General features: G+C 36.7%; 1 protein-coding gene across 1 annotated transcript in view; it reads right to left on the bottom strand.

The window, feature by feature from the left end:
- Window positions 1-11817, bottom strand: part of PTPRQ (protein tyrosine phosphatase receptor type Q) — a 301145-nt gene extending 289328 nt beyond the window's left edge. The window contains exons 1-8 of the mRNA XM_043880358.1: window positions 11790-11817; window positions 10002-10049; window positions 8372-8506; window positions 7836-7971; window positions 7105-7359; window positions 4638-4852; window positions 1109-1298; window positions 697-1002 (exon numbers count right to left, since the gene is read on the bottom strand). Of these exons, the coding sequence (XP_043736293.1) occupies window positions 697-1002; window positions 1109-1298; window positions 4638-4852; window positions 7105-7359; window positions 7836-7971; window positions 8372-8506; window positions 10002-10049 (1285 nt within the window). The 5' untranslated portion in view covers window positions 11790-11817. The remainder of the gene's footprint in view (window positions 1-696; window positions 1003-1108; window positions 1299-4637; window positions 4853-7104; window positions 7360-7835; window positions 7972-8371; window positions 8507-10001; window positions 10050-11789) is intronic.
- Window positions 11818-12059: the final 242 nt, after the last annotated feature.

The following is a 12059-nucleotide window of genomic DNA, read 5'->3' as shown; positions in this document are numbered from 1 at the left end:
AGGTCAAGTCCAACCATCTAAGACAGACTGCTGGCATGCCCAGATCTGATGTCACCTACTGCTCAGACCGCTGTTACCCTCATGCCCGAAGATCTCTAGTCGATCCACACTGTTCTTTTCCTACAAATTCACATCACCACACTTTTGCTCACGATGTGCTTTTCTTCCTCCAAGTTTGAATCTAAACCTATCCTTTCCATAATTCTGCCCCTGTCACTCACCCTCTGAATTTATTAAATGCATTTATTTAATGAATAAATTAATGCATTTAAAAAGCATTTATTAAATGTACCATGGACTGGGAATTTGGATAATTACATTTTTCTATACAATTTTGTTTGCACTTAATTTTATTCCTTACTAATTCTCTCCATTGTAAGTCCCTTATAATCCAGGATGCATGTCTGCTTATCTCCTCCTTTAGCACATCAAAAATTCAGCTTCCCCCCAACTTATTATCTACTATGAACTGGGAACCAGTCCAATTACTGTAAATAAGATACAGTTCCTGCCCTTCTGGGTGCATAGTTTAATAGGAAAGCCAAACACATAAACAGATCCATTGTAATTTAAAATGGTTAAAGAGAGATTTCTCAGAATGTTATGAGAAAATAGAAAGCAGACCCTCAGGAATTACGTGCTAATGATGATATTAAATATTTCAAAAATTATACTTTCAGATGTCTGGTAACTTACGTGTTTCAACAACGAATACTGGACTTAAAGTAGTTTTTGCCTCCCATTCATTTATTGCAGAGAATAAAAATCTGTAAACACGGCCAGGATACAATCGTGTAATTGCTTTCTCTGTAGTATCTGGGGGCATGCTTTCAAAATGCTGCTCTTCTGTACAATCTAAATAATATTTAATGATAATTTTATACCCAAGTTTCAGCCACTTATTCAAATTATTCCAAGCACTCAAATTATTCCAACTAAACACAACTTCAGTTGTTCCAACTTCCTTTACATAGAATAAAGGGTTTTCCTGCAGAGAAGGTGCTAAAAGAAACAGAAGAGAATTATATTTATTAGAAATTATAATTCGATCTTTAAAGTAATAAAAGAATAAGATGCATGAATAGACAAATACTAAAAAAATAATTACATTCATATTCACAAATATATGGCAAGGGAACATAACAGAAAAATCCTGTAAAGAAATAGTTTGATCCAGTTGAGTTTTGCTGTAAAATGTAGCAATCTGTTTCATCCTTGGGTAGTAGTGGAAAAGAAAGCATTTCATTTCCCTTAAGGTCAAAAGATGATCCATCCGTCCATGTGAGATGACCCTCTTTCTGTAATAAGATGAACAAATTAAGCCAATTTTAAAAAGTCACATTTCAAATATGTGTATTTAAAGATTTTTGTTAGATATCTATATTATAAAATTTTCTAAGATTGTTAAATCATCAACCAGTTTCATATTTTCAGGTAGATTTCCTTCATGATAAAGATTTTGAGCTGGAGGCAGAGTTCATTTTCATCCATTCATTAGCCATATCTTCACAAGAATAAGTTTTCACATTAAACCTCTGTTTTCTCATCTGTAAAACAGGTATAATGATAGAAACTACATCTAATTTGTTGTGAGCATTACAGGCAGTGCATGTGAAGTGCTCCAAACAATGCCAAGCACAGACCCTTTATTATTCAGAGGTTATTTTGATTCAAGTCATCAAATAAGTCTTAAGCATCAGAAGAGGTTTCTATTACCATTCTGGTAAGGATGTCAGTAGTGAGTATCATCAACCTCAGCTTTCACAAGTAATAAATCTCTAAGTAGTGGCTACTCTCCTTGAAAAGGGTAGTAGGAAAAGAAGCTTTGACAAAAACATACCTGGATTCTCATCAACAGTTTTGCCACTTACTATCTAAGTAACAGACAACTACTAACTTCTTAGAAATGAAATATTTTTACCAGTGCAATGGAGCTAATCAGGACTACTCTGCATGGCAGTCAACAGGTTTAGAGTATGAATGCAAAAGACCAGGCACGTAACAGTGCCTCAAAATCAAATATAATTCTTAGAGACAATGAGTTCTATGAAAACTGAGACTATGTCCGTACTGTGATTATGACATCATCCCCCAGCACAATACCAAGCAAGTGGCATGGATGAAAACTAAAAAGACCTGCTCCCTTCAGATATTCTAAAGAGATTTTAAAACAGTACATTCCAATTCCATCAAGTAGAATGGAGGAATATCACTTCCTTAAAGAGTCTTCTGTATTGCATATATTGTACTGCCATTTTGAAAACAGACAGAGGCTCAGAGGCAGTATGGTCAAACGATTAGGGCATGAGTGTTGGTCAAACAGATACAGGTTTGAGGTCAGGCATGGCCATTTGTTAGGTATGTGACCCAGGATATTTCTGAGTTCATTTTCCTTATCTATAAAATGAGAATAATTACATTGCCTATTCATAAGGTTGTTCTAAGAACTCAATGAGAATTACCTATGTAACCCTTCCAAAAGTAGAATATAGAAATTATTGATCTTTCATTAAGTTCCTATTGAGTGGCCAAATCCCATTTGGAAGCTAGGATGTAATGACGAATCAGTCTTTTTCTATGATGTCCAGTAACAAACTCACACTTACTCAGCATGGGTTTACTTAAAGGGGTGATGACTTCCTCAGTCTACCACAAGGACTGACCCAGAAGTTAACTCTGATGTCAACCTCAAGAGACCAGCTTGAAAGGTCGTATAGTGGTTAAGATCAGACGCTGATGCCTGTCCACAGGTGTGCTAATTTCCTCTGCCATACAAGTAAATCACATAGAACTACACTTACCACTTAGGAGATATGATAGGACTCAGCTATTATTACAAAGGAAGGTTTTTTTAAACAGTTAATTTGGAAAGAGAATTAAACATCAAAGTATTTTTAAGAATCTTAAAGCAGAATCTGTATCTTAGATGCTTTAGAAAAATCCATAACCACCACAAGGATGCCTTGAGAGCCTCACTTTGCCTCTCATGAGCATATGATCTAACTTCGTAACAAAAACCAGTAATCATAACTATTGGAAGAAAGCATTCTAATTTAAACAGTTCAGAACCACCATGCTAGAAGCAGGAAAGAAATAAATGTATATAACTGGCCTACTGGAAAGAGACTAGCACACTGGAAGGGGGACTTCTAATATGAACTGTGGTTTGAGGAATCTTTATTATAATTTCTTTCACTGCCCATTAAAAGATAAAGAAGTCTCATTAAGGGAATGATGAAAATGCAGTTAAAGATTGCCAATAGTTTCACCCAAGCTTACACAAAGTTTCAAAGAAAAACTGGTATCAAAACTGATAGAATTTGCCTTGGGTCACGAGAGATCAGGGTATCTCATGGAAAACAGAGTGGCAGGAAATAAAAATAAATGGAACACCAAGAAGAAAACACAGATTAGACAAAGATAGTGTTCGGTCTCAAGTTTTCCTACACAACTTTAACCAAAATGAGATTTCATGAGCTATTCCACAGGGTTAGGATTGTTTGGAGGAAAATGTCACTCACTCCTTATTTCACTCGTATTGACTAAAGTCTTCAGAGAGTTCTGTATCTCTTTAGTAAAACTGAACTCTAAAACCTGGATGTCTACAGTGAAAAAAGTAAAATGGAGACCTCCAAGTTTTCAGGTTCATATTATTGTATTGTTCACAGAGGTAAGAAATAGAGGAAGTGGAGCAGGTGTGATGGGAAGGATGTGACAAGTCAGTTTTGGCAATATTGAACTGTCTGTGGAAAAGTTCAAAAGGGATAAATACGCCAAAGAAAATTAGATAGATGTCTGAAACTCATAAGAGGAAAGTGGGCTAGCTAAACATTTGAGAACTGGTTCAGGTGGGAAAAAAATATGAAATGGATAAGATCACTTGTATTTAAGAGGGGTCTGGGAAAAAACAAAATTAAAGCAAAATTAGATAAAGAAATAAATGCCTACAAAATAGAGATGTGGAGGTGGGGAAGGAATGAATAGACAGGGAAAAGAGGGTTTTTAGGACAATGAAAATACTCTGTATCGTACTAAAATGATGGATACATATTATGTTTATCCAAACCCACAGAATAAATGAAACCAAGACTGAACCATGATGGAAACCTTAGGCTTTGAGTGATTATGATGTATCTACACAGGCTCCTGGGTTGTAACAGATTACTATTCTGGGTGGTGATGCTACTAATGAGGGAGGCAATGTATGTCTGGAGGCAGAGGGTACATGGGTAATCTCTGTCTTTCCTTCAATTTTGCTGTGAACCTATAAATACTCCAAAAAAGAGAGATACTGGAAAAATAAAGAGAAATAGTGTCTGGCTTAAAAGAAGTGAAGTGAAAGTTACTCAGTTGTGTCCAACTCTTTGCGACCCCATGGATTATACAGTCCACGGAATTCTCCAGGGCAGAATACTGGAGTGGGTAGGCCATTCCCTTCTCCAAGGGATCTCCCAACCCAGGGATTGAACCCAGGTCTCCCACATTGCAGGTGTATTCTTTACTGAGCCACAAGGGAATCCCCCGCTTATAAGAAACACTCATTAAATATTTACAGAATTAAGGTAAGAAGGAATAGATGAATGAAGGAACGTAGGTAAAAAGTTTTATCACAATACATATCCTTTATAAGTACTGACCTTAAAGTCGTTAAGCCCAGTCCATATTATTATTTGATTCTTTGACCTGAGATGTGAAAATACAAATTTTTTTTCCTCCTCGTTTTTTATATCCACCAAGTGTGCAGAAGTTAAGGACAGCTTACAGTATTGCTGGGCTATATTCCATGGCTTACTCTCTTTGCTAATTCTATAACAGCTATTTTTTAATGCTACCCATCCTTGTGAACATGAACCTACCAAAAGAAAAATGCTTTTGTTAAAGATGGATTCAGCAATATAACATTTCATAATTATATTTCTTAACATCTACAGAGGTTAACTCTAAAAACCTCATAGTATTAACTGTGCACTTTCCCTATATTTCTCCCAAACCAATAAAAGTGCTAAAGCTGCTTTATTCTAGTAGTAAGTGAATTACTACCAACTAAAATAGTTTTAAGTAGCTTTAAGAATTAATTATACAGAATTATTGCCCAATTACAACTTAACACAAAACCACAAATGTTTTTCTTTCTAAATTACTTTCGGTTACCCTTCCTTTCCCTTACTCTTATACTGCTATAGAACTTTTTAAATATATTTCAGGCTTCTTTTTAATTCAGAGGGCTCTCCTGGAGTAGGAAATGGCAACCCACTCCAGTATTCTTGCCTAGGAAATTCCATGGAACAGAGGAGCCTGGCAGGCTATATGGTCCATGGGGTCGCAAAGAGTCAGATATGACTCAGTATACATGCACACATACACAAGATGTCATGCTTGCTATGAATTCTGTTCTTTGTCATTTGATTTCAAATGGGTTCACTTTCCAAAAAAAAAAAAACTGGAATGGCTGGCCGTTTAGTCCTTTCTCCAAGATTACACACCACAGAAAGACAGGAAAATATCAGCCTGTTCAGAGTAAAAACTGTTCTTCAGTTCATGTTGATGAAGCATCAGTGGCCAACCCAACATGTGAGGAAGATGTAAGAAGGATTTTTTTTTTAATTGGAGTATGATTGTTCTGCAATGCTGTTAGTTTCTACTGTACAACAATCTGAATCAGATACACACACACATATACACACACACATACACCCCCTCCCTCTCACAGCTCCCTCCCATCCCCTCATCTCACCCCTCTAGGTCATGGCAGAGCCCTGAGCTGAGCTCCCTGGGGTATGCAGCAGCTTCCCCCTATCTATTTCACACATGGTCATGTATATATGTTAGTGCTACTCCCAATTCATCCAACCCTCTCCCTCCTCATGTCCACAGATCCACTCTCTATGTCGGCATCTTTATTCCTACCCTACAGATAGGTTCGTCATCAGAACCATTTTGCTAGATTTCATATATGTGTGTTATATATTTTTCTTTTTCTGACTTAGTTCACTCTGTAAAGGGTATTTTGAACTGTTGTCTTGTTTTCATTGGGGAGGAAGTATGAGAAGAAATGCTTTAACTACCTTATTGTCTTTTTATTAACAAAATTTATCATAAAAGATATTGTGATTCATTTATTGTTCCTATACAGGGTATTGAAATGGGACTCTTAGCCCATCACAGAAAGTGCATTGCTCCTATTAGCCATTTAGGACTCTGTCCTCAAATCCTTTCCTATCACGTGTGAGAAGGAAGAGGAAATAGGAAGACACCAAAAAATTGAACACCTTCAGCTCCCCCTTGCAGTATTTCAAATTTAGGTCAGGTCTGATCGGGGATGAGTAATGGAGAGACTTCAAATAGAATGAAAAATTTATGTATTTTTTTCCTCCTTCAGGAAAGATAGATTTATCTGACACAGATTCTTAAAAGAATTTCCTTCTTAGAGATACAATCCATTGACATACCATAAAGCAACCATTCTGGACTAGAATCTCTCTAAATGTCCTAGCATCCAACTGGATGCTATGTTTCTGAAAAATAACTTGAGACCAGAGGAGTTGGTAGGTAGTGCTCTAAGTCTGCTGAGCTGTAACTTTTCACCTTTTATTATTTACAAGGGTCCACTGCATTCTGAGTGTGCTAATGAAATATTCCTATGTTATACTATAGTATAACATTTTAATGATAATTTAATATCTGAAAATGAGACCATTCATTGATATGTTGAAGCTACCTAAAAATTCATGGAATCTATATGTTGTTCAGTCACTAAGTCATGTCCAACTCTTTGCAACCCCATGGACTACAACACACAGGCTCCTCTGTCCTCTAGTACCTCCTGGAAAATCTATATGAAACATTGTCAGAGTTAAAGGAAAGAGCACCCACTTGGTTCAGTTTAAAATAAGTGGTGGAAGAAAACTTATCTTTACCAGCTAAATCCAGCTTGTTAAATAAATCAGTCAAATATCAGAATAATATAGTTAGAAAAAGAGGGCTATGCTAATTCATTTACAAGTAGTTTACACTGGTTAATACTTGGCTGAATCACTTTTTAAAGGCTACCAATTTGTCTACAAGATACATAGTAAATATATAAATTAATAAATATTTACATACCTGTTTCAATTTGAATATCCAATCTCTGAAGTATATTTATAAAACCCAAATGCAACTGTTTAAATTCAAGTGTAAAAACATATAAGGTAGCAGGTTTCAAATCATCCCACTCATAAAACATGACATTCTGCATAATGTGTGAAGAATTATTAAGCGATATTGACACCAAAATGTCATTGGAAGATAGCACACTCCAGTTAAAAGAAACACTCGTACTTGTTGCTACTGTTTTAATATTTCTAGCTGATACTCCACCTAAAAGATCAGGGCGAATAATTAGCAAAGTTTCAAATAAAACGAAATGAAACACAAAGGATGTTGAATTACTAAAGACTCACCATGATGGAAAAACTTGATCTAACTATAAAATCTTTCCTGGATTATATGGGAGTTTCTGATACTCTATTTAGAACGAATGAATTACAACAGATTACAATCCACATTATTGTAGTTTTAAGGATAATCTGGATTATATGTAAATCTACACTATACCTATCTACCATATTGGCACACATTAAATGCCAAAACTGAAAACTGTATTCTTACTTTAGCTTCAGTTTCCTTTAAATTTTGAAAACTAAATTATAATCAAACAAAATACTATCATGATGTGATTTTTGATTACCATTACATATCTGTTCATCATTGTGAAATTCAAACTATCTGAAAATAAAACATTTTCCCTTTCAAGATTAGGTAAGATAGCTGAACAAAACAAACACATTACTTACGAGTTTGAAATGACTTTTCACTTAAAATTTGTCCATATTTTACAGACTGTATAATAATGTGATAATCTTCACTTTCTTCTAATGTTAGTATTGATTTTGGAAACTTTTGTGGGTCTGCAAGAATCTTTTTAACATTCTGTAAATAAGGAGATTCATTTGCCTAAGAAATGTTTATTAACTATGTAAGATACATTATAATTAAAAGTTTTGTTGCTGTATATCTTCATAAGCAGTTTTTCCAATATGAAATGCAAAATTACATAAAATTTTACATAAAAATATTACTTTTTAAATACTGTGTAGTATATAAATTCTATAAAAGGAAAATTCATAAAGATTCTAATGATGAAATAGTCAGATACTATTTTGATCTAGTTATTAATGATATTTCATAAAATGCTAGAATTATATATATTAGTAAAATTAAAGTAAGAAATTGCAATAACTATTAAATTCCCATTTATGATGTGGCATTTAGTTATAACAAATTTACTATGCTCACTTTTATCAGAACCATAAAATAAACGATGCCTTACTTTTTGAGCAAAATTATTAACAAGTTGGTATTCTAAAAAATAAAATTCAGGACTTCCTCCCTTAGGAAATTCATCCCATTCAATAAAAACTGTTGTTTGCTTATCCTTTGGTATATAGTGGAAACTTTTTGAGATCTGAAATGAGAAAGAAAAATAATGCTGAAGAAAAATTAAAATGCATTCTTGGTTATTGTTTCATAAGCAAATTTACAAAAATGAAACCTAGACTATACCAAATTATAATTTTAAAATATTTTAGAAACATTAGTTTCTACACATGAATTAAATAACATCCATTGGATACACTATTTATAAGCACAGTTTGAGCAAAAACTTAAGGTAAGTAAACATGAAAAAAAGAACAAAATAATGCCATTTGCAGCAACATGGATGGACTTAGAGATTATCACACTGAGTTACAGAGACCAGAGCAAGACAAATATTGTATGGATATCGCTTATATGTAGAATCAGAAAAAGAATGATACAAACGAACTGATCTACAAAATGGTAATAAGAGTCACAGATGTAGAAAACAAGTTTATGGTTACAAGGGGGAAAGGTTGGGGAGGGATAAATTGGAAGGTTGAGATTGACATATATATCATTATATACAAAAGAGGTAACTAATAAGGGCCTACTATACAGCACATGAAACTCTACTCAGTACTCTGTAAAGACCTATATGGGAAAAGAATCTTAAGAGAAGAGTGGATATATGTAGAAACAATTCACTTTGCAGTACAGAAGAAACTAACACAACTCTGTAAATCAACTACAAAAAGTAAAAGAAAGGCAGGCAAATTTTAGATGCCTGTTAGGAAACACCATGGGCTTCCCAGGTGGCTTGGTAGTAAAGAATCCGCCTGCTAATGGAGGAGATGAGTATTTGATCCTGGGGTTAGGAAGATCCCATAGAATAGGAAATGGCAACTTACTCCAGTGGTCTTGCCTGGAAATTTTCATGGACAGAGGTGTCTGGCAGGCTACAGTCCACCGGGTTGCAAAGAGTTGGACATGACTGAGCAGCTAACATACTCAGCACAGTAGGAACCAGTGATTCTGGGGTCAACGGGAATAAAGAAACGAAGTCCCAGCACACCGTCTTAGCATGTCAAACTGTGTGCCTTGATGATAACAGATTCTTGACAATACTTTGAATGAACCTAAATTTGAGTGCAAAATACTTGACTCTAATTTTAAAACCTTGGTTCATTTGTAGGTAAAGAAAATATTAGCAATTGAGGCAAAACAACCAGACCACATTTTCAGAGACCTTTATGTTCCCTAGATGACAAATAAGAATTCAACTCTCAAGAGAATGATACATTCATCAAACTTCCTACCAAAAACAACTTTAAAATGTTTCACTGTTACCTTGTCTTTTACCAAATTCTGATCTCTCCTTCTGCAGTGACTATCCCCCCAAACAATTTGTAAGCAGTAAAAACAGCTGCCACCAAAATGCATATATTTGCAGAGCAACCTAGCAAAGATATTTTTCCTTAGGTACTAAATCTGATATTTAGTGTTATTTCTCTTATACTCTATTTTCCAAAATAGATAGACTCAATGTAATAACCTCTTGCCCATTAGTTATTACAAAAAGGTTACATTAAAAAATGTCTTACCTTAACAAAATATTGTATGCAGGACAGTAGAATAATTGATTTCTCCATCTGCAAAAGTATATTCAGCTCAATTAAACATGTGTATTTTTAGCTTCAAAACTAAACTATTGAACATTCCTTAGACTGTGTATGTATCACTTTAAAATCGGGTCTTTTACGAATTAGACTGCTCATCCAACCAAAGGACAAGGCATTGATAAGTAAGTGCTTCATGATATTGCCCACCCAATAAAACTGGATACATCAATACTTTTCAACAAATGACAAAGAGCCAAACAATTTTCTTCTAGGAGCTGCCATAATTAAATACAAAGGAGGTGTTACAGTCAAACGAATTATCAGCAATTATACAAAATTACATTGCATTGTGCGAAAGTATTTAAGCTTAATTAATGAAAATCTAGAACACCTACACACTGCTACTTTGCTGGAAGTTAATTCCTCACATTTTAAAATTATACCATCTTTTTGAAAAATATTTCAAATACTGTGGGTGAAATTGAAACTTAAATGGGAAAAACAATTCAGTATTCGATTTCTTTTGTTTTAAAAATGCATTGATCCAAAAAGCTTGTGTAATTTTTCCCAGGAACCGTAATCGCTAGGGACTTAACTCTCACATTCAACTTGAGATATAAAGAAAAAAAAGAAAAGAAAAAGAAATACACAGGTCTAAAACTGAGAAATACCATTAATAGCAAATAGGTCCCCAGGATCAATCTTAAAGCTCTGTAAAGCCTGTTTTTTTTTACAGCAGGTTTCTTCCCACAAAATCCTCTGTAGGTGTTCTTAAATCTTAAGCAGGTGTTCGCCTCAGATAAAATGCAGCCTGGTTGAAAAAAATACCTAACATTCAATTCACAGGCTCGTCCACAAAACTGCAAAGCTTTAACCCTCTTCATTTTTTCTCAGCAGCCTGTTTGTTATAAGCGTTCCCTCGGCGGGGCTGTGGGATTAACTCCCCTCTCCCCCAGAGCTAAGCAGTCAAGTAGAATTTCGAAGGTTTGTGTGCTATACAAAAACACCAAAGTGCAAATATCGCTCCCAGTTGCCTGTTCAATTCCAAAAGTATGTTAGTCGTCACGTCGGCCTCTTTTGCGACCCCACGGACTGCAGCCTGCCAGGCTCCTCTGTCCATCGGACTCTCCAGCAAGAGTACTGGAGTGGGTTGCCAGTCCCTTCTCCAGGGCATCTACCTGACCCGGGGATCCAACCTGGGTTTCCTGCACTGCGGGCAGATTCTTTACTGTCTGAGAAACCACAGAAGCCCCAGTGTTAATTGCTCAATCGTGTCCGAGTCTTTGCGACCCCATGGACGGTAGCCCACCAGGCTGCTCTGTCCATGGGATTCTCCAAGCATGAATACTGGAGTGGGTCGCCGTTTCCTTCTCCAGGACAGAAGCCCCCACCCCCACTCAAATTCAGCTCTTAAGTTTCACCGGTTGCTCCCAAAGTGAAGAAAAAAATAGCAGCAGCCCCGAGGCGCGCCGTTTTAGCGACGGTCCGGAACCTCTGACCAAAGGAGGAAAGAACAGAGTTTAAAGAAAAAGACGGGGCTTTTAAGAATGGTTAGCCTGGTGGAGAAAGGAAGAAAGATCAGAGACCTAGAAGCCAAAGCGCGATGGGTGCTCAGAGGAGGAACCTGCGGCTGCCCAGGCGTGCCCGCAGCCCTGACGCCACCCAGACCGTGAGCCCCCGCCGCGTAGCCCGCGCTTTGCAAGTTTCGCGCGACACGCGCTGCGCCCCCGAGGCTGGGTCCCGAGGTGGGGAGCCGCCCATCGCCCCCACCTCGCGGCTGCTCAGCGCTCCTCTCCGGGCCCCGCTCAGCCAGCCCGCGCGCCTCTCCAGCTATTTCAGCAGCGGCTCCGGTGGATTCTGTTCCCTCGGGCAACGCCCTCTCTCCCTGGGTTAATTAAGGGATGGTCTCCAAGGAAATGGCAAGTAGGGGGGAGGGGGAAAGGAGTGGGAAGTGAGTCCCCCAAGTCAGCGATTTGTGAAGGAGACTTACACTACATAGAAGGGAGTAAAGGGCAGGGCGGTGAAGGAGAACACGAATTG

Source organism: Cervus elaphus, chromosome 3 (assembly GCF_910594005.1).
Source record: "Cervus elaphus chromosome 3, mCerEla1.1, whole genome shotgun sequence".
Lineage (NCBI taxonomy): Eukaryota > Metazoa > Chordata > Mammalia > Artiodactyla > Cervidae > Cervus > Cervus elaphus.
Note: the sequence above shows the minus strand (reverse complement) of the source record. Positions and strands in the feature narration are given on the sequence as shown.